At 44.4% G+C, this 23057-nt stretch overlaps 1 protein-coding gene across 1 annotated transcript in view; it reads left to right on the top strand.

The window, feature by feature from the left end:
* Positions 1 to 23057, top strand: part of Elapor1 (endosome-lysosome associated apoptosis and autophagy regulator 1) — an 82879-nt gene that overhangs the window by 38130 nt on the left and 21692 nt on the right. The window contains exons 4-9 of the mRNA XM_042685479.1: positions 8056 to 8203; positions 8588 to 8668; positions 9662 to 9767; positions 9900 to 10049; positions 18331 to 18419; positions 22734 to 22911. Coding sequence (XP_042541413.1) covers positions 8056 to 8203; positions 8588 to 8668; positions 9662 to 9767; positions 9900 to 10049; positions 18331 to 18419; positions 22734 to 22911 — 752 coding nt within the window. The remainder of the gene's footprint in view (positions 1 to 8055; positions 8204 to 8587; positions 8669 to 9661; positions 9768 to 9899; positions 10050 to 18330; positions 18420 to 22733; positions 22912 to 23057) is intronic.

The raw sequence follows: 23057 nt of genomic DNA, 5'->3' as shown, positions 1-23057 counted from the left end.
GTTTTGAAAGTCAGTACTTGAGCTGGCACCAAGATCCCAAGTATTTAGCATTTCTGTTCAACTTGAATCCAACTCCACTGCCCCTGGCTGAAGCAAGCTAGTGTGTCTTCCGGTCTGCTCTGCCTCAAGATCTCTGTTTGTCTCCTGTTTCTGACTTCTCCATGCCATGTTAACCCAATAGCTAAAATGATCGGAGAATACAAATCAAAACACCATATGTTTCTGCTCAAAACTGAGGACACCCATTGCTCTTGGGGTAAAATCCACAGCTTACGGGACTCTGCCAATGTGACCTCTGTCTTCTGCTCATTTCCCTTGCCTCTTGCTCATTCTGGTACACCCCCTGGCTGCCAGAAACAGCCCATTTCCATCCTGTGCTGAGTCTTCTTCAGGTCTCAGATCTCTGCCTAAAAGTCACTTCCTCAAAGAAGCCATCCTTGAGTCCATAGATTCGTCCTTTCCCCTACCTTTTTGTTTGGAGGTACTGGGCATTGAATTCAGAATCTCACACTTGGTAGGAAATCCCTCTGCCACTTAAGCCACATTTTCAGCCCATCTCTGCTTTATTCATTTTTTAGGTAGAGCCTTGCACTTTTGCTTAGGTATTGGCCTTGGAACATTATCCGCTGCCTTCCATGAAGCTGAGTAGCTGGGATGACAGGCATGCACTACCACTCCTGGCTTGTTTTTTTTTTGGGGGGGGGGTCGTCTGGTCGTGGGGCCTGAACTCTAGGCCTGGGCACTGTCCCTCAGCTCTTCAGCTCAAGGCTAGCACTCTACCACTTGAACCACAGCGCCACTTCTGGCTTTTTTCTTTTTGCTTATGTGGTGCTGAGGAATCGAACCCAGGGCCTCATGCGTGCAAGGCAAACGCTCTACCACTGAGCCACCTTCCCAGCCCTCTGGCTTGTTCTTTGAGACAGGATCTTGTTAACTTTTTTTTTTTTTGCAAGGTTAGCTTCTAGATGTGATCCTATTTCTACCTCAAGTAGCTCTTTGCATTTTTTAAAACTGATTACATATTAATTCCACAGTGTGGAGGGTTCCTTGTGGGTTTTTTTTTTTTTTTTTTTTTTGTCAGTTACGGGGCTTGAACTCTGGGTCTGAGAGCTGTCCCTGAGCTCTTCAGCTCAAGGCTAGTGCTCTGCCACTTTGAGCCAAAGTGCCACTTGCAATTTTCTGGTGATTAATTGGAGATAAGAGTCTCAGGGGCTTTCCTACTGGGGCTGGCTTTGAACCATCATCCTCAGATCTCAGCTAGGATTACAAGCGTGAGCCATCGGCTCCTGGCTCCTTGTGATATTTTCATATAGCCCATAAACTCCTATGACACTCTCTTAATTCACCTTATGATTCTTTCTGTGATACTTATAACAATGACTACTATGTGATTAATTACATTTCCATATGCTCAATTAGAAACAGAATGTAAGTCCAAGCGGGAGAGACTGGATTTGTTTTGGTCCTTGCTGTGTCTCCAGCATCTAATAGCATCTAACATCTAACAGTAGACCCAGAACAAATGTTTGGGAACCAAACAGACAATTGGACAGGGTTCAGGATCCTGAGGCTACAGGGGATCTCCCATGATGGATGTTCTCAGGCTGAAGTGTAAGAAGCAGTCTGACATCTGGGATAAACAAGAGGGATTGAATTAGAGAAGGGGATAATAAAAAGGATATTTGTGGAAAAGATAGGGTAGAAGACCAAATACTGAGACTATGAAATAAGAGAGAGAGAAAAGCATAGACATGAAAGATATGAACATTCTACTAGGCAGAGAAAGACTTCATATTAGAACTATCCACCATTTTCATTCCATGAATGAGAAGACTTTGATAACACAGCAAAGACTGTTTCTGAAGAGAAAAAGGAGAGCATCAGAAACTCTGAAAAAGGTCGTAGGAAGGCAGCAAACTACAGAGAAATCAAGCAGAAGTCAAGAAGAACACAGAGTTCTAAGCCCATCCCTGGCCACATGGGAAGAGGAGTAAAAAATCAAGACTCCATTACAAGATTACAAAGATGCATCTTTGCTTCTGTATTCATCTAAAAGATACTGTAACAGTAGTGGTAATGATGACTGGTCTTCACTAAAGATTGTCCCAAACACAAGATTGTAGTTAATCAACTTCAATAGCTTCTTTTTATGTGTATGTGCCAGTCTTGAGGTTGAGGGCCTGGGCACTGTCCCTGAGCATTTTTTTTTCTCTAGGCTAGCTTTCTAACACTTGAGCCGTAGCTTCATCTGCAGTTTTTTGGTGGTTAATCGGAGATAAGAATCTCTCAGACTTTCCCACCTGAGCTGGCTTTGATCCTCAGATCTCAGCCCCCTGAGTAGCTAAAATTACAGGTGTGAGCCACAGGCACCCAGCTTGCAATAGTTTACAGCCAAGCTTCCTCACCCTGAGTGGAGGAGAAGTCTACACTGTGACTTGAGCATTGGAATTAAATATTTGCCTACTGAGCCGCTCCCCTTCAATCTAGTAACAGGAAAACACACCAAAACCCAGCCACTACCCGATCTTTGATAACTCTGAGATATCATCAGTTGAAAGGACATGGGAGCTTGACTTCTCCTTCTCCCCACAGCTCACTAAATTCACAAATAAACAGGGCAATGTATCTTCCTCAATAGCCAACAACTCTACAATACTTAAGAGCTAGGGAAGAAGAAGACATTTCAAGCACCAAACTAAAAATATAATGACAAAAATAATCAATGAAATTAAGGAGGTAATGTATGTGCAGCTGAGCCAATTCAGAGGATACAAACAACTATCTGGGCTCAAAGAGAATTCAAACCAACAGTTGAGTGAAATAAAACAAAGCAAGATACAGCTGGCACTGGGGGCACGTGCCTGTAATCCTAGCTACTCAGGAGGCTGAGATCTGAGGATCACAGTTCAAAGCCAGCCCAGGCAGGAAAGTCTACGAGACTCTTATCTCCAATTAACCACCAGAGAACCAGAAGTGGTGCTGTGGCTCTAGTGGTAGAGTGCTTGCCTTGAGCTGAAGAGCTCAGGGATAATGCCCAGGCCCAGAGTTCAAGCCCCATGACCGACCAAAAAAAAAAAAAGCAAGATATGAAAGAGGAATTCATAAAGATGTAAAAAACCCTGGAAACAGGGGCTGGGAAGGTGGCTCAGGGGTAGAGTGCTTACCTTGCATGCTTGAGGCCCTGGGTTCGATTCCTCAGCACCACATAAGCAGAAAATGCTGGAAAGTGGCGCTGTGGCTCAAGTGCTAGAACGCTAAGCTTGAGCTGAAGAGCTGAGGGACAGTGTCCAGGCCCAGAGTTCAGGCCCTGCAACTGACCAAAAAAAAATAAATAAATAAATAAAAATCCTGGAAACAAATAAAATTGAAACCTTAGAAGATCTCAATAGCCCAAATTTTTTTAAAAGAGTCAAAAGCCTAGCTAATAGAGCTGGTTGAAAATAGGATATGAAACATAGATGATAAGGGCTAGGAATGTGGCTTAGTGGTAGAGTACTTCCTAGTATGCATGAAGCCCTGGGGTTAATTCCTCAGTGCCAGAAAAAGCCAGAAGTGGTGATGTGGCTTAAGTGGTTGAGTGCTAGCCTTGAGCAAAAGCAGCTCAGGAAAATGCCCAGGCCCTGAGTTCAAGCCTGAAGCCTGGCAAAAAAGAAAAAAAAAAAAAGAAGAAGAAGATAAAGAAGAAGAATTAAATCAGTCAGTCAAAAACATTAAGATAAACACTAAGAACATATGAATGAAATTTATGGGACCTCTGGAGTACCATCATCAAATGATCAAATCTATGAGTCATGAGTGCAGAAGAAGAGATGTGAATTAAAGGCATGAACAACCTATTTAATAAGACAACAGCAGAAAATATCCCCAACTTTGAAGATGTTATCCCAGTGGAGGAGTTTTACAGAATATGAAACAGGCAAGATTAAGGAAAATAATGGTTATAGTGAACAAAGGAAAAACGTTGAAAGCTACAAAGGAGAAGTGGCAAGTCATACCCAAGGGCAAGCCCATTAAAATAAGATTTCTCAGTTTGAACTCAAAATGCAAGGACATAATCCAAATCCTTTCAGGATAATTATCCATCTAGGTTAGCGTACCCTGTTCAGGGGAAAACATTAAAAGACCTCATCTCAAAAATAAAGTTTGTTATGGTAGTGTGTAATTATGATCTCAGCTACTCAGAAGACCAAAAGAAGACTCAATGCTACCCTAACTGAAAAATAACTAAAGCAAAAAAGAGCTGGGGAGGAAAAAAGCAAAGGAAGGGGTGATGTCCAAAAGAGAAATGGATACATTACCCAAATTATGAAATTGTAACCCCTCTGTACACATCCTAATAATTATACTAAAATTAAAAAAAGGAAAAAAAAAAGAAAGAGCTGGGAACATGACTCAAGTGGTAGACTGAGGAAGACCTGAATTCAAGACCCAGTACCTCAATTTAAACAATTTAGTTGACTCGAATGGCACAAGAGGCCTCCGCTCAAGAGGTTGAGGCATGAGGACTGCAAGTTTGAGGCCAGCCTGAACCATGGCAAGACATTGTCTCAAAGTAAATAATTCATTAAATTTTCAAAGTACCTGGGAGGATGTTCATAGATTACATGCAAATACTGTTATCATTTAAAAGATAATTTGGAATGGTGTTCTGAAGCTGGCAGTCAATCAATAACATCTTATTATTGAATGTGAGACAGTTCTGCCAAGGACAGTTCTGGCAGAAAGGAAAATTGTGATGCATTTGCAAACATAATCCACTCATGGAATCCTTTTAATTATTCATCAAACTTCAGGAGTTCTTTATAACTGATGCTGTGGAATATATTAGCATTAAATGTCTCTTTGAAGAAGGAGAAACAACACCTTTAGGTTAGCTAGAACATTTGGGATGAGTTCAGCTAACATTTCTGATTTGAGAGTTACAGTGACTTTTTTTTTTTTTGTATATGTGCCAGTATTGGGGCATGAACTCAGGGCCTGGACTCTATTCCTTAGATTTTGTGCTCAAAGCTGGCACTCTACCACTTGAGCCATGGCTCTACTTCCACCTCTTTTTGCAGGGGTGGTAAATTAAAGATAAGGCTCTCATGGACTTTCCTGCCCAGGCTGACTTTGAATTAAGGTCCTCAGATCTCAGCCTCTTCAGTAGCTAGGATTATAGAGGTGAACCACCAGGCTGGACAATAGTGATGGTTGAAGAGCTTGGAATGCTGTGTTATTTTGGCATACTCAGGGAGGACGCTGTGGATTAACTTGAGGCTCTAACTATTAGTAAGCAGTTGGAGACCAGAGCTAGCTCAGGCTGAGATGGTGGGTTGTCTCAGGTCACCCTTTTCCCACATCGCCTACTTAATCCTCCAACGTGCCTCTGAATGCCTGGCCTAGGAACCGGTCCTGGGGATAGTCTAGTGTGCAAAGCAAGTTAGAGCCAACAGTATTGCAATTAAGCTTGAGAAAAGTAACCAAGGAAACAAGATTTGAGGGCCAAGCAGACACTAATTCCCTACCACATCATATTGGCAACAAGTTCAGAGTCTGAGCATCCCAAATTTGGAGAAAGATGTGGGGCAACAGGAGCTCCCTGACAGAGCTTGTTGGGGGTAAGTTGACATAACCACTTTGGAGAAAAAGGGGGTGGTAGTTCAGAAAGCCACTCCCCTCCCAGCCACTACACTCAGACACCTGTTGCAGGACATGTACTGTAGCAACAATTGTAGAAACAATCTAACTGCCCTCCAGCCACAAATAAAAATGGTAGAGGCATACAAAGGAATATTATACAATAATAATGTGAAAGGAAAGACTGAGTTTATAATATAGTGCAGGGCATATATGAATCAAGGATGAGGCCCTGAGCTGATTTTCAGCACCAGAGAAAGATCCAGACAGAGACAAACACACAGAGAGACAGACACAGAGACAGACAGACAGACAGACACACACACACACACACACACACACACATATATATGCAGAGAAAGAGAGAAGAAAAAAGAACGTGAATATGTGAATATGAATATATCCTATAACCATTATCCAGTAACCCCCCCGGAAAAGTAAGTTTCAGCACTTGTAAGTATGGTACCATTTTCAGAATGCATAAGTATAGTACCATTTACACAAAGCTTAAAAACATACAAAGCACTATTATCTGCTATATTGTATACAGAAAACTTTATGGAAATGTTAAGCACCAAATTCAGAAAACTGATCTCACTTGGCAGTGGTGGAGAAGAGGAAATAGAGAAAGTTCAACTAGAGTAGCCAGGGGTACATGACTTCCTTCCTTCCTTCCTTCCTTCCGTCTGTCTCTTTCTTTTTATTTTTGTGCCAGTCCTGGGGCTTGAACTCAGGGCCTGGAAGCTATCCCTGAGGTTTTTTGATCAAGGATAAGCACTCTACCACTTGAGCCATACCATCTTTTTGGTGGTTCATTAGAAATAAGTCTCATAGACTCCTCTGCTTAGGCTAGCTTTGAACCATGATCCTTAGATTTCACCCTCCTAAGTAGCTAGGATTACAGATGTGAGCCATCAATGCCTAGCTTGTGCTATATTTCTTAAACAAGGTGGTGGAAAGATATATGTTCATTGTGCCTCTATATATGTTGATAATATATTAAAAACAAATTAGAATCTTTTATGGCTCTGAGAAACAGAAAGCTCCAGGTAACCAGAGCAGAAGCAGATAAAGTCAAGAAAACGTTGTAGACAAAGAATTATTTATTGTAAGACTAAGCGAGAAATTAAATAAAGGGAGGGAAAAGGAGGTATGTTCCAGGAAGAGGGCCACCCCCGGGGGGGTATGGGCAAGAGAAAGTTTGGCAGAGGAGTTGAGAAAAGTTCATAAGACTGGAGTAGAAAGTGTAGGCCAGGAATTTGCATAGGGGTGTTGGATTAGGGAGTTATGTTGTCATATTTTCATTCCGGAAGTCTCCAACTACAGTGTGGAGAGCAGGTGGAGGATGCAGGGGTGGATGCAGGGTGTGTCTGGAGGAGCTGGCAGGTGGTGTGCTGGAGAGCAAAGAAAAGTGGGAAGGGTGAGCTAGATCAAGCAGACAAAACAGACCTGAGATTTATTGTCTCTGCTTTCCTCTGGCTTTCCCGTAAAAGCTATTTGCATGTAGCGTCTTAACATAGACATTTCTGGAAAAACAAGTGGAATAACACTGAAGTCTAAGGAAGATTCCTATCTCCTGACTTTGACGGCTTTGGATTTAGGCAGACCTGAGATTGAATCCCATCCCTGCTTTGTGATTTGTGCTGTTGGGTGAGGGACTCTTCACTTCCTCATCTTTTAAATGAGAAAAAAATAGTTCTTTTTAGCTGATGGATAGAAATTATTAATATAAAACATGTAGCTCTGCCGGGTACTCCTGGCTCATTCCTTTAATCCCAGCTACTCAAGAAGCTGAGATCTGAGGATCATAGTTTGAAATCAGCCCTGGCAAGAAGGTCCATCAGAGTCTTTTTTCCAACTAAACCACCCCAAAGCTGGAAACAGAGCTGTGGCTCAAGTGATAGAATGCTGGTCTTGATGAATGAAAAGATTTAAAAAAAAAAAAAAAAACCTCAGGGACAGTACCCAGGTCCTGAGTTCAAATCCCAGTAATGGCACACACATACACACCAAAAATAAACTAAAAAGTAGCTCAGAGCCAGGTGCTAGTGGCTCATGCCCGTAATCCTAGCTACTCAGGAGGCTGAGATCTGAGAGTTGTGATTTGAAGCCAGCCAGGGTAGGCACGTCTGTGAGACTCTTCTCTCCAATTAACCACCAGAAAACTGGAAGTGGTGCAGTGGCTCAAAGTGGTAGAATGCTAGCCTTGTGTGAAAAAGCTCAGCACCCAGGTCCTGAGTTCAAGCTCCACGACTAACAAAAACAACAACAACAACAAAAAAGTAGAGTTCAGTGCCTTGGATAGTAGGAAGCAACCATTACCATGAAATCCCCTCCACCCAAAACAAAACCCCAGCAGAACATGAGCCCTCCACATGGCACAAAGCCTGCTGGGCTCTGCCCTTGCCCGTGAACTTGGCTCCTGTTCCCTCATAGGTCCAAGTGGGTTCCCAGGGGAGACTACATCGCCTCCAACACAGACGAATGCACAGCCACGCTGATGTACGCCGTCAACCTGAAGCAATCTGGCACGGTTAACTTTGAGTACTACTACCCAGACTCCAGCATCATTTTCGAGTTTTTTGTAAGGCCCTGACCGATGGAGAAGGAGGGAGGGCGCATGCTCAAGGTCCTGTGTGAGGTTCAGATTTATTTGCAGAAATCAGTCCCAAGTATAGTTTTAGCTTGGCAAGCCAGAGTTGCTTTCCCTGTGAAACGTGGGTAAAACTATCTGAGGCCCTGGAGGAGAGGGGAGGGGAAGAATAGGGTGCATCTGGGATATTTTTAGGTGTTCCTTCCCGCTCAGCCATGCAAGTGATACCTAAATGGCTATGTTGTTGAACGCTTCCTCAGTGTCAATGCTTAGATGTCTTGTGTGCAGCTAGTCCCACATTACTTCAAAGCTCTTCTGTTCAGAGCCCTCAATTCCTCTGAAGCTGAGCCTCATCCCCAACTCCTGCTGCCCCAGGTCCAGAATGACCAGTGCCAGCCCAATGCAGACGACTCCAGGTGGATGAAAACCACAGAGAAAGGATGGGAATTCCACAGCGTGAGTATCTCACCAGCCCCTCACCCTGGAGATCCCAGAGAGAGGACCAAGGGCTCTTCTTTAAAGAGAGCAGCAGAGATGCTGAGGATGCACTGGTTCCTTACTTGTGATTGATAGAAGGCTGGATGTGTTGTTGCTATGGCTTCCTCCCAAAGACCAGTGTCTTTCCCTATTTGAGCCAGGCTTTCTGAAGAATCAGAGAAGAATGAAGGAATTCCAGTCACACTACTATCAGTCCCTTCCAGTCCCTTTATTATCTGACCACAAGAGATGCTGGAAGCCAAGTGTTGGTGGCTCACTCCTGTAACCCTAACTACTCAGGAGGCGAAGATCTGAGGATCATGGTTCAAAGTCAGCCCAGGCAAGAAAGTCCATGAGACTCTTCTCTCCAATTAACTGCCAAAAAGCCATAAGTGGAGGTGTTGCTCAAGTAGTGGAGAGTCAAACGAGTAAAAAAGCTAAGGGACAGAGTACAAGTTTTGAGATTAAGACTCAGTACCACACACACACACACACACACACACTAAGGGATGCTAGTGGTAAATGTGATGTAAGTGGGAAAGAGCATGAGATGGTTATAAGAAGACACCTAGAAAGAGGAGGAGCTGGACGTGGATGTGGTGGCACATGCCTATAATCCTAGTTACTCAGGAAGCATGGGTAGGAGGATTGACGTCCAAAGCCAGCCTTGGGGGAAAAGTACAAGATCCCATCTGAAAAAATAACTAAAGCAAAAAAGGTATTGGAGGCATGGTTTAAGCAGTAAGGCCCCAATCTAGCAACTATGGGGCCCTGACTTCCCCCCAATACTGTCAGAAAAAAAATGAAAGAAAAAGAGAAAAGAAGATCTAAGCTACCCTGAGAAGAAAGACAAAGCTGAGAAAGAGAAGGGAGAGGATCAGAACAGACTCTACCTATGCAGTAAGAGTCTAATCATCAGGTTAGAAAGCGTGTTTCTGAGGTGAACCAACACCTCCTCTCTGTTGTTTCTAGGTTGAACTAAACCGAGGCAATAATGTCCTCTTTTGGAGAACCACAGCTTTCTCAGTGTGGTCCAAAGTTTCGAAGCCTGTGCTTGTGAGAAATATTGCGATAACAGGTACCCGGAAGGGAGTTGGGTCAGGGGCCTGCGCTTAGCCTCCTCCCTGAGGGCAGTGGGGTATGAGGTCAGGCACAGGGCCTGGGTATCTGGACTCAGTCCCTACTTTTCTGTATGGTTCTTCCTTCCTAGGTGTGGCCTACACTTCAGAATGCTTTCCATGCAAACCTGGCACATTTGCAGCCAAGCAGGGCTCCTCTTTCTGCAAGCTTTGCCCTGCCAACTCTTACTCAAATAAAGGAGAAACTTCTTGCCATCCATGTGACCCTGACAAATACTCAGGTGATGTTTCTGAGGGCAGGAAGGTTTGGGAGGGGTAAGATGGGTACCAACAAGCACACCAGAGAAACAGGAAGTTCAGGCATCTTTGTGGTTAAGCTGAGGATATTTCTTTTTAAACTCTGCTTGTTGCTAGAAGATCCCTACCACCTGTATCTGCATCAATTGCTCCAGAAACATAAATGCAATAAAGCAATTCATATTTATTGAGCCCCCTGGTCTGCCAGCCCCTATTCTAGGTGCTTGGAAAACATCAGTGCATCAAATAGACAAAAAGTCTCTTTCTCTGTGGAGTTTACATTCTAGTTCAGGGCAAGCAGACTGTAACGATAATTACAAGAAATAAATGATCCAGGGGCTGGTAGCTCATGCCTGTAATTTTAGCTACTCAGGAGGCTGAGATCTGGGGATCTTGGTTCAGAGACAGCTCAGGCAGGAAATCTGTGTTGCTAATCTCCAATCAACTACCCAAAAATTAAAGCTGTGGTTGAAGTGCTAGAGCACAACATAAAAGCTCAGGAGAAGGAAGGGAGGGAGAGGGGTAAGGGAGGGAGGAAGGGGAGGGGAAGGGGGAGGTAAGGGAAAGGAAGAGAAGGGGAGGGGAGAGAATGGAAGGGGAAAGGAGAGGAGAGGAGAAAGGAGAAGAGAAAGGAAAGGAGAGGAGAGGTGAGGAGAGGAAAGGAAAGGTAAGGTAAGGTAAGGTTCAGCTGAGCATGGTAAGACATACCTGCAATCCCAGGTCTTGGTAGGCTGAGACAGGAAGACCAAGAACTTGAGGCCATCCTGGGCTATATAATGGTAAGACCTCTTTACCACCCTGCTCTTCTGCCTCAGCCCCCTGAGATGTTGGGATTACAGGTGTGTACTACCTCACTAGGCTTCAAAGCAGGCATTTTGGGGAGAATCCAAGGTGCCTTGGAACACAGTTTAGAAACCACTGCTCAAAGAGGAAGTAAAGAGTTGGCTAGAAATAGCTCATTTTTACACTTTCCTAAAGCATCCCAGTTTGACAAACAAGACTCGATCATTTGAGGAGGTATCAGAAGCATCGAGACCCTGGTGTAAGACAGACAGTGCCCACAGAGGAGCCTGTGCTCAGGCAGCCCAGCGTTCGGCATGAGGTCCAGGTCTCTAGGGCAGCGCAAATTCAGCATAAGAGCTCTCAAGCAGACCCCCACCTTCCCCCCCCCCCCCCCACTCTTTCACAGGTGCTGCTATGGGATGGGTTTGCTTAGCCAGGATCAACTATTGATCTTGTGAACTGTGCTTTCTACACTACTTCTAAAACAAAAGTCCTTATCTACACTCCTCTTGCCAAATGAGTGTAGTTTACAGCCCAAAGAGGAAACGTTTAGATCTGTTTTTCTTTTTTCTTAATCTGTAAGTCTAAATTCCTGTTTTTCCACTTGAATTTCTTATTTTTCTTCCTCGATCTGCTTCTATCAATGGTCATCTTTGTCAGTCTGACACTGGCTTCTCTTCCAGCTCAGTCACTGTGCAAGGATTTGAATGGCAAGCTAGTTCTAGAAGAAAAAAAAACTGCCTAGTGAGTGTTTTGACCAACTCTGTACGAATTGATTTTTTCATACACAAAGCTGCTATGAAAGGGTCCATTTGAGAGTGTGAATTCTTGGGGTTTCTTCTGCCACCCAGTTTACTGCCCCTTTGACTGAGAAGTGACTTTACTAAGAAGAACATGGTCATTAATAAAGCCACATTTTTTTTGTTGTTGTTGTTTTCTGAAACTTTAAAAGTGTCCAGGGAGAACGGGGGAAATGCAGTCGAGTAAGAGCCTGGGCTGTAGTGTGTGTGGAGAAAGGGGCAGAAGGCTCACCCATGTACATGTGCACACACCATGTACACATTTATCCTGAATGTCCAGCAGGGCTGAGCGTAGGGCTGTGGTCAAAGCCAGTTCTTGTCCTCTGACCTCTGTTGCAAAGTAGAAATGTGGTTCTGTGAACAATGTAGTGCAGTAACCGTCGCCAGCAAGCTCATGTTAGAGACAGATGCTTTGTCAGAACTTATTGAATAACAGTAAATCCACAAGCTATGTCAATTTTGTTGGTGTGTGTGTGTGTGTGTCTGTGTGTGTGTGTGCGCACGTGCGCGCATGTGTGTGTACACATGTGCATGCCAATATGGGGACTTGAACTCAGGGCCTGGGCGCTGTCTCTTAGCTTTTCCACCTAAGACTGAAGTTTTCCCACTTGAGCCATAGCTCCACTTCCCATGGGAATTTTTTTTTTTTTTTTTTTTTTTTTTTGGTGGCTAATTGGACATGAGTCCTGCTCAGCCTGGTTTCAAACCTCAAACCAGAATCCTCAGCCCCCAGCCTCCTGCATAGTAGGATTACAGGTGTGAGCCACCAACTCCTGGCAATTTTGATGGCTTTAATTCTCCAAATACTACTGAATTCATTTTCATGAAAACAAAGGCCATGGCAACCACAGGGTTTGATTGTTTATTCTGATTTTTATTTTTTGTGTATTCCTGTATGAGGGCTTGAACTCACAGCCTCAAACTGTCAGGTAGGCATTTTGTTTAAGGTTAGCGGTCTACCCCTGAACCTGCACTTACATCTCTTGGTGGAAGTTAGTTGGAGGTAAGAATTTCAAGGACTATTCTGCTTGGATTGGCTTCAAACCATGATCTTTAGATCTCAGACTTCTGAGTAGGATTACAGATATGAGCTTCCAGCACCCAGATATTTTTTTCTTTTTAATATGTGTATGTGTGCTTTATGATAGCTAAGAGTTTTACAGACTTTTCTGCCCTGGCTAGCTTCAAACCATGAACTTCAGATCTCACCCTCCTAAGTAGTTAGGATTATAGGCACAAACCACTGGCACCCAGCTCACCTGGCTTTTTTATTCTGATCTTAATTAGTAATATTAGCTCTTAGATCACACATTATGTTTTATGTAAGAAAATGATATATATAGCTACTGAATGGCTATGAAGGGTTAAAGGAGCTACAAGGTTCAAAGGGACCATACTTAAGGCACAGATAGACAGATGAAATATATGCAAAGAAACCTCTCTGTAGGGGACCAGGTAAGTTTTATATCCACAGGCCAGGTGTGGAGCTTTTCCGGGTACAGAGTTATCAAATGCAGGACCAGATAACAGGAAGTTTGGGGTGTCAGTTGGAAGCCAGCTATGAGCTCCAGCTGGAGCTGGGGACAGTGGTGATTTTCCCAAGTAAAGTGTGTATGGGCCTGTTACATATTAATCTTGGGGTGCTCCTTTTATAGTTCCAGATGAGGGGGTGGTATCTGGCATGATTGATAAGCTCATGTATTTCCTGTTTCTGCTATGATCTGATATATTCCCAGAAGCAATTATTTATCAGGCGCAAGATATTTTTCACTTTGGGCCTCCTGGTGTGCTGGCAGATGGTGATTTTTGACTTGTATATAAATCAAATATCGAAGCTGGCACTGGTGGCTCATGCCTGTAATCCTAGCTACTCAGGAGGCTGAGATCTGAGGATCGCAGTTCAAAAGCCAGCCTGGGCAGGCAAGTCCATGAGACTCTTATCTCCAGAAGACTGGTGCTGTGCCTCAAGTGGTAGAACACTAACCTTGAGCTGAAGAGCTGAGGGACAGCGCCCAGGCCCAGAGTTCAGGCCCCACAACCGGCAAAAAAAAAAAAAATCTAAACTATAGGAGAAATAATGAGATGGAAGTTTGAATTAGTGGATTGGATCAATACATACCTAATCTGTGATGAAATACTGCTCCATCCCCATAGTATGCATAATTATTACATGTGAAGCCACATTTAAAAAATAGGATTTGATCTTATCAGCAGTGGAAACCATTAAAGAATTTTAAGGTAGAGTTGGGCAGAGTAGCACATACCTATAATCTCAGAAGGAAGTTAAAGTTGGAGGATCATGAGCCTTTTGGCCAGCATGCGTTATATGGTAAAGACCCGGCCTCTAAGCTGAAAAGTAACCTGACCTGGCCTGACCTGGAAGAAAAGAACATGTAGAGGCAGAGGCCATTGCTTAGGCATCATTGCTGGTGTGCGGAACATAAAGTACACTAGCACTTCCTGCCTTGAAGTCTTGAGACTTACAGGAGAGCGATGAGAGCAACAATCTGACTGGAAGCGCTTGTCTCATTGCTACCTAAGACGGAGTCGTTAGGATTGACTCCCTTATGCTATGTGAAGTATTAGTAATCCACATTTTGGAGGTGGGGGGTCAGTATTGGGACTTCTCAGGGCCTTTCAATCTCCCTTAGTTTTTTTGTTCAAGGCTTGGTGTTCTACAACGTGAGACAAGGTAAGAGTCTACTGAATTTGTCTGCCTAGACTGGCTTCAAATCTTGATCCTCAGATCTCTACTTTTTGTTGTTGTTGTTGTTGCTGTTGGTGGTGGTGGTGGTCATGGGGCTTGAACTCTAGGCCTGGGTGCTGTCCTCTACCACTTGAGCCTACAGTGCCACTTCCGGTTTTCTGGTGGTTAATTGGAGATAAGAATCTCATGGACTTTCTTGCCCAGGCTGGATTTGGACCACAATCCTCAGATCTTAGCTTCCTGAGTAGCTAGGACTACAGGTGTGAGCCACTGGTATGGGTACCTAGCTGGTGATCTATTTTCTAACAGGTATGACAGGGTTTTAAGAGCATAAACTCCAAGTTCTTGTTCTGCCTCTCACTTTCTGTGATACATTGGGCACATGATTTATTTATGCCCCAGTTTCTACACATCATCTTAGATGAAAAACCGAGAAATGATTGTGCTTCAGTTTCTTTGCCTAAAAGAGAATGACAAAAAAATTGCTACCTTTTAGTTTTATTGTAAGGACTGAGTAACACAGTGAAGAATTTACAGAGGGATCTGGAATGCAGGAAGCATTTATTCTATTAGTTCATTCTCATTAAGCTCTGTGTGTGTGTGTGTGTGTGTGTGTGTGTGTGTGTGTGTGTGTGTGTGCGTGCGCGCGCGCGCGTATGCATGCGCGCTGCTTCTGGGTCTTGAACTCAGGACTTAGGCAATGTCCCTTAGCTTCTTTTGCTCAGGGCTAGCACTCTTACCACTTGAGCCACAGCTCTACTTGGCTTTTTTGGTGATTAACTGCTGATAGAGTTATCACTTTACTGCCTGGACTAGCTTATAACAACCCTCAGATCCCAGCCTCCTGAGTAGCTAGGATTACAGGCATGAGACACTGGTGTTTGGCTAGAAAACCCCTCTTTTAATGTGAAAATACCCTTGGTATAAGCCATACGAAAAAGTCACTGGTATAGCATTTTATGAGCGTGGCATTCATTACTACTCAGGGCATGATGTGGGAACAAGCTCCCCATTAATAAATGAATGAAGAAATGTCCAGCCAGATTAAAATTGATCAAGAGTCTAAGGTAGTATTAGAGCTGGGTCTTGTATTCCTTAAGTCCTTAAGTCCCCAAAGGAAATGTTTTCTTTTGATAAAATGGGTCCAGGTGAGAACACTATTATCTCTGAAGTACAGAGGAGACATTGACAGAAGGGAGATAAGGGAGTTCTGCCCAGGTCCTTGTTACTATGTCAACCAACCAACCATCTACCTAGGTCCCTCTTTCAAGCTTGACTAGTGCCCAACTTAAACCCCTTGGTGAACCCAAGCAAGCCAAGTGAGGTGTGTCTCAACATTTGGTTAATAATTGATTAAAACATTTCACAGAGGTAGGTGTGTGAACAGCTGGATAGTTTTGCTAAAACCTGGAGCTAGCGTGGCACATTGAGCAAATATTTGACAAGCAGAGGAAGGTCTTTGTGCATTTTCCAGCACATGACTTGTGTTCTGCTGGGCTGGATACACAAGGTCTGGGAATTGGCACATTTTCAACATCTCCTCTCAATCTCTTCTGGCCACGTCAATCAACAGCAAGAGTCCTTTAATTCCTCTCTGTGGAACTGAGCCTCTGCTTGTTATCTTAGTAAAAGAGCTGAGAAGATCCCAGCTGTGTGTCAGCCTGCAGCTCTTTCTTGTGGACAAAAAGACAGGGGCAAAAGAGATGGAGAAATGTAGAGGCCAACAGGTTAGAATTAGGTGAGGTTCCCATCTAGGAAGTTACTTGGAAAAAAATTAGAAAGTTCTATTGAGCAACAAGCCTCTCAAACCAAGCGCTTGTAGCTCACACCTGTTATCCTAGCTATTCAGAAGGCTGAGGTATGAGGATCATGGTTCAAAACCAGCCCAGGTAGGAAACCTCATGAGATTTATCTCCAATTAAGACCAGAAGGCCAGATGTGGACCTGTGGCTCAAGTGGTAGAGCACCAGCCTTAGGCAAAGGGTAGCACTCTGAGTTCAAGCCCTACTACTGGTACCAAATAAAATGAAAGAGGAGGGAAAGGAACTTTTTTTGTTAAATCTACAGCCACAGTTCCCAAATAAAAACCATTTGCAAACATGCAGTCAAAGTAGCTACTATCATTTAGTGAGCACCTATTAACAATGCGCCAGCATCTACTGGCTCCATTAAGGTTAGATGAGAAAAGATCTGAGGCTCAAGGAGGTTAAGTCATTTGCCTAGATCTGCCTAGCGAAAAAATTTCACTCCACAATGTCATACTGCCTGTCAGATAATATATAAGAAGAGTTCTCATCATTAGAAAATGCTTATCTGCTGGGGAAATGGTATTCATAATAGAACTAATTGTAGCAGCAGTAGGAGTAGTATAATGTGTACCCTAGAGAGCAATGTATTTTTTTATTCTGCAGAAAACAAATTTCCATGGAAATTTTGCATTTTTACTTGCATGAATTATGAGTAATTCCTAGGTAAGAAGAAACAGCTCTTTTTTTTTTTTAAATCAGATTTCCAAAAGATTTCTAATCTGGGCATGATGCCCAGCACTTGGGAGCCTAAAAAAGGAAGATCAAGAGTTCAAGGCCAGCCTGAGTTACATTAAAGACGTTGCCTTAAAAACTAAAAGCAAGGGGGCTGGGAAGGTGGCTCAGTGGTAGAGTGCTTGCCTTGCATGCATGAGGTCCTGGGTTTGATTCCTCAGCACCACATAAACAGAAAAAACTGGAAGTGGTGCTGTGGCTCAAATGGTAAAACACTAGCCTTGAGCTGAAGAGCTCAGGGACAGCGCCCATGTTCAGACCCATGACCGCACCAAAAAACAAAACAAACCACCAAAAGTAAAAGCAAAAGAAAGGTGAAATCCATTACTTTAAGGAAGAATTCATTGAAATAGTAGTTCATATGGAATACATCATAGGGTTGAAGCGCTGAGTAGCCCTAGCATAAATGTAAGGAGAACACAGGGAAAGAGAAATGATCATTGGAATTTCTCAGCAGGCACAGGCCACAGGTAAAGACAGTGCTGGGAAGTCGGGATTGAGGAATGTAGGAAAGAGCCTTTCGTGGGGTGCAAGGAAATTAAATTTTCAGAGGTAGAAGGCTTCCTTCATTCAAGGTACGTGACAAGAGAACATTCAGAAAAAGGCTTAGAATAAAAGTCTCAAAGCAGCTGGGCATGGTGGCGAACTTCTGTAATCCCAGCACTCAGGAGGCAAAGACAGAAGGATCATGAGTTCAAGGCCAGCTTGGGCTACAGAACAAGACTCTGTCTCAAAACAGAACAAAAATATCTCAAAGCTATGTCCTCTGTTTTACTACACTTTACTTCAACCTGTAAGGAGCAGAAAATTCACCTTCACGGGTTGCAAATTTGTCTGGATGAGAGGAGGTTTCAGGGAACTGGGTTTGGTGGAGTTAACCTGCCTGATGCTATTTTGTTTTCCGGGTTCACATCCTCCATGCTAGACTGCAATGGGGCCACTGTATACGCTGCCCCATGGGGTAGGACCAGCAGCTTCCCAACAGCACCTGGGAGGGAGCAGGGAGTCCTGAGCAGGATCATGGGTGAAATAGAAACTACCCTTCAGAGGGCATGGGTGGGTGGACACTCATAATTTGTTTTTTACTTCCCACCACACCTGTGTGTCAATGCACCCCCCGGGCTTGGGAGTCACCCGGTCAAAAGCCTTACTTGCTGCGCAGGGTGCTAGAGGCTCACACCTGTAATCCTAGCTACTTAGGAGGCTGAGATCGGAGGACTGGGCTTCAAAGTCAGCTCGGGCAGGAAAGTCTAGGAGACATTTTATCTCCTCTTAGCCACCCAAAAGCCAGATGTGGCATTGTGGCTCGAGTGGTAGAGCACTAGCCTTGAGCTGAAAAGCTAAGGTACAGCAGCTGGGCCCTGAGTTCAAGCCCCAGCACAATCCTCACTTTCTTCTGCGACATCTAATATTATTTCTTGCTTTGGCAATTTAGAAAAAGGATCCTCTTCCTGCAAGGTCCGTCCAGCCTGCACAGACAAGGATTATTTCTATACACACACAGCCTGCGATGCCAACGGAGAGGTGGGTGGTCCTTCTTGGAGCTCCTCTGCCCCAGGTAGACTGTCTCCTGCTCCCCTGAGCTTTACCAAGGCTGTTTAAGGTGAAGCCATCAAGAAAGCTGGCACCAAGATAAAACCCACACAGGGCTGGGAAGGTTGCTTAGGGGTAGAATGCTTGCCTTGCATGCATGAAGCTTTGGGTTCAATTCCTCAGTACCACATACACAGAAAAAGCCAGAAGTGGGCTGTGGCTCAAATGGTCGAGTGCTAGTCTTGAGCAAAAGAAGCTCAGGGACAGTGCCTAGGCCCTGAGTTCAAGCCCCAGGACTGGCAAACAACAACAACAACAGCTCTCATAGACCTGTATGGTGACCCAGGGCTGATGGAGGGCAGGGGCAAAATGAGATAGTTTCATTCACTTGAAGGTCAGAAACTTGTGTTTGTCTCATTCGTCTGAATTTCCACATGTGCTATATTTTAAAAATCACTTCATTTTTCTTTGCTTGGTATGTGCTGGGCACCGCCTGCCTGTCTGCGCATGCTCCCTTCTCCTGGGAGCTTGAGCTTCAGGCTCTCTAGGCTCCCAGGTGGTAAGGGGAACTGGGTCACACTCCTGGCTCACTGGAGAATAGCCTGCCCCTGCTGATTCTCATTCTCCCATGCCTTCGGCCTCAGAAAAGAATTTTTCTAGGCTGAGAAGGCGGCTCAGTGGTAGAGTGTTTGCCTTGCATGAATGAGGCCCTGGGTTCGATTCCTCAGCACCACATAAGCAGAAAATGCTCCAAACAGCATTGTGGCTCAAGTGGTAGACACTAACCTTGGGCTGAAGAGCTGAGGGACAGCGCCCAGGCCCAGAGTTCAAGCTCCACAACTGACACACACACACAAAAAAAGAACTTTCGTTTTTGGTTCGATGGTCCATAATGTGTGTGTGTGTGTGTGTGTGTGTGTGTGTGTGTGTGTGTGTGTGTGTGTGTGTGTGTGTGTGTGTGTGTGTTGGTACTGGAGCTTAAACTCAGGGCCTGGGTTCTGACTTCTTTAGCTTTGCTCAAGGCTAGCCCTCCACCATTTGAGCCACAACTCCACTTCCAGCTTTTTTTCTGGTTAATTGGAGATACGAATGTAATGGAATTTTTACTTCCAGCTGGCTTTGAACCTCAATCCTTAGATCTCAGCCTCCTGAGTAGCTAGAGTAGACGTGTGAGCCACCAGCATCTGGCACGAGTACATTTCATTTTTCTTTCTTTCTTCTTTTTTTATTGTAAAAATACTGTACAGAGGGTTACAGTTACATGAGTAAGGTAATGAGTACATTTCCTATCAAACATTGTTACCTCCTCCTTTGTTTTTCCCCTACCATCCCTTTCCTCCCCATCTCCCCAATTCTCCCCTCCCCCCCAAAGTTGTAAAGTTCATTTTAAACATAGTATCTTATATATCTCATTGTTACAATGGGTCAACCTGTATAGGCATTTTGTTATTTCTCTTCACCTCTCCAAATTATAAAAATGTATATACAGCCAGGTGCCAGTGGCTCACGCCTGTAATCCTAGCTATTGAGGAGGCTGAGATCTGAGGATTACAGTTCAAAGCCAGCTCATGCAGGAAACTCCATGAGACTTATCTCCAATAAACCACTCAGAAAATTGGAGGTGGTGCAGTGGCTCAAGTGGTAGAGCACTATCCTTGAGCTGAAGAGCTGAAGGATAGTGTTCAGGCCCAGAGTTCAGGCTCCATGACTGACCAAAAAAAAAAAAAAGCATATACAAGATTCAGGGCACCAGAATCAAATACAGTGAAAACAGGGGTTATACCATGAGGGAAGAACATACCAAAGAAACAAAAAAAAAAGCACATAGTACATTATAAATATGTTAATAACAATAGCAAGAAAGAACCACTTGTATCCCTATCTTGGGGTTCATTTCACTTAACATCATCTTATATGGTCAGTTAGAATGGCTATAATCAAGAAGTCTAATAACAACAGATGCTGGAGGGGATGTAGCCAAAAGGGAACCCTACTGCATTGGTGGTGGGAGTGTAAACTTGTTCAACCACTTTGGAAAGCAATATGGAGGGTCCTCAAAAGACTCCACAGAGAGCTTCCCTATGACCCAGCAGTCCCACTTTTGGGCATTTACCCAACCAATCACAAACAAGGCTATACAACTATGTTTATCGCAGCATTGTTTACCATAGCTAAGATATGGAACCAACCCAGATGCCCCTCAGTAGATGAATGGGTCAAGAAAATGTGATACACACACACAACACACACACACACACACACACGGGAATTCTATGCCTCCATCAGAAGTGAAGTAAGCCAGGCCCAAAGAAACATAGGTCCCATGGTTTCCCTTATTTGCAGTAACTAGTATATGTCTAAGACAAGCAGAAAGGGTGACAGCTATGTACATAGGACCATATAAGGTGATGTTAAGAGTACATTTCTTTTTGAACAGTGTCACCCGTTCTCTTGCTTTCTCCCAGTTTTTCCCTCCCATCCCCACATACAAGTTGTATGGTTCATTTTCAACATAGTGTCTCATGAGTACACCACTGCTGCATTTGTCCACCCTTTGTCCCTCCATTTCTGGGCTCCCAAAGAGAAAGGAAAACAAAAACAGCAACCAAAAATCCCTCTTGTTTTCACTTCCTGGAGTATCATTTTTAATAAATATTGTTCCATATGATTAGATGTATATCGGCATTACACCTTTGTGTTCCTCTCCCAAGAGTATCCTCCTTTGGTCTCACTGTATGTGAAAGCCTAGAGTCCTGAATAATTTATCATGTTTCACTGCATTTTAGATCTAGCTTCTGCACATGAGAGAAAACATGCACCATTTGTCTCTCTGAGCTTGGCTTACCTCTCTTAATATGATTTGTTGTAGGGCCATCCATTTCCCCACTTCCAGCTTTTTGGTGGTGCTTGAGCCATCATTGGAACCTGGCTTTCTGCTGGTTAATTGGAAATAGATTCTAAAGACTTTCCTGCCAGGACTTGCTTTGAAACATGATCCTCAGATCTCAGCCTCCTGAGTAGCTAGGATTACAGGCGGTAGCCACAGTGCTCAGCTTATTTTCATTTTCTTGATCTTATCGGGACAATGAACTCCTCTCCTTTTCTCCTTACTAGGTCTAACATTTGGCCAAGTGTGTTTTTCTTTCCTCCTTTCTGCCCTCTTCTCTCCTTCTCCCTGGCTCAGGCCAAGGCCTTGCAGTTCTGTGGTGTATTCTGCTGTGTCAAGTATGCATGTCTGCCCTTTCCTCACCACTGTGGGGCCTGGAGGTGCTGGGTTAGGCCTACAGTCCATGGTCCAGAAGAGGCCTCGGAGGCCTGTGCCTGAGGAGGCCCACTCAGATGCGCATCAGCCAGGTGTTCTGCCTGGAAGAAATCTGCTGGTTCTGTGGTGCTGATGATTGTGCTTGTGACTTTGCTGTGCTGCAGTGGCTTTTCAGAGACCAGGATGCCAACCTCTGGACCCACTAACTATGCTATTTTGCTCTAAGAGGTGGCCCAAGTCAGTTTTCCTGCCAGAAATTCACAGGATTTGGGCCAGGGTAAGGTTAGAATACAAGTCTAGGGGCTAGGCATGGTAGTACTCACCTCTGATTCCAGCACTTAAGAGGCTGAAGCAGGAGCAACACAAGTTCCAGACCAGCATGGGCTACTTAATGAAGACCCCTGTGACTAAAGAAAAAGAAAAGAAATTTTTAAAAAATCCTAGGGCTCTGGGAGGGAGAGGCAAGGCAGTGCAAACAAGGGAGGAGGAGCTCAAATGAAGGCATACAGATTCCCCTTCCCTCCCCTTCCTCCCCTCCCCCCCCTGCCCCTATGTGACCTGTCACTTCTTATTTGGAATAAAAGAGACAAAGGTTCACCTGATACCCAATGCCACTCACCAGGGCATCTGCCTTGATCTGAAGGAAGAGCGCCCACTTTCTTTCCTGCTTCTGCATTGAATGCTTCCATGAAAAGATAGGGATCAGTGGCTCATACCTGTAACCCTAGCTATTCAGGAGGTTGAGATCTGAGGATTGAGATTCAAAGCCAGCCTCAGCAGGAAAGTCCATGAAACTCTTATTTCCAGTGAACCACCAAAAAGCTGGAGGTGGAACTGTGGCTCAAGTGGTAGAGCACTCTCCTTGAGCAGAAAAACCTAAGGAACAGTATTACTCAGGCCCCGAGTTCAAGCCCTAGTACCAGCACACAAAACGAAATAAAAGTTCCAAAGCTCCCTACCCTGGAGTGTTCACCCTCAAGTTCGAGTCAGAAATGAGCCCTGAATCTCACCTAGGCTGAATTGTGCCTAATCTTCTTTGGCAGACACAGCTCATGTACAAATGGGCCAAGCCGAAGATCTGTGGCGAGGATCTGGAGGGGGCGGTGAAGCTGCCTGCTTCAGGGGTGAAGACCCACTGCCCACCCTGCAATCCAGGCTTCTTCAAAACCAACAACAGCACCTGCGAACCCTGCCCTTATGGCTGGTACTCCAATGGCTCTGGTAACCGTCCCATGCCCATTCCTGGCATGGTATCCATCTTCTTGCTGGCCGGGCGGGCGGGCCACTGCTTAGAACCAGGTTTAAGAGAAGAGAGGTCAAGGCTGGCCTGTAGGTCAGAATCTGACTTAACAACTTACTGCCTTCCC

This window comes from Dipodomys spectabilis, unplaced genomic scaffold, assembly GCF_019054845.1.
Source record: "Dipodomys spectabilis isolate Male_0828 unplaced genomic scaffold, ASM1905484v1 ptg000002l, whole genome shotgun sequence".
Lineage (NCBI taxonomy): Eukaryota > Metazoa > Chordata > Mammalia > Rodentia > Heteromyidae > Dipodomys > Dipodomys spectabilis.
The sequence above is the reverse complement of the archived record's forward strand: the minus strand, read 5'-3'. Positions and strand labels throughout refer to the sequence as shown.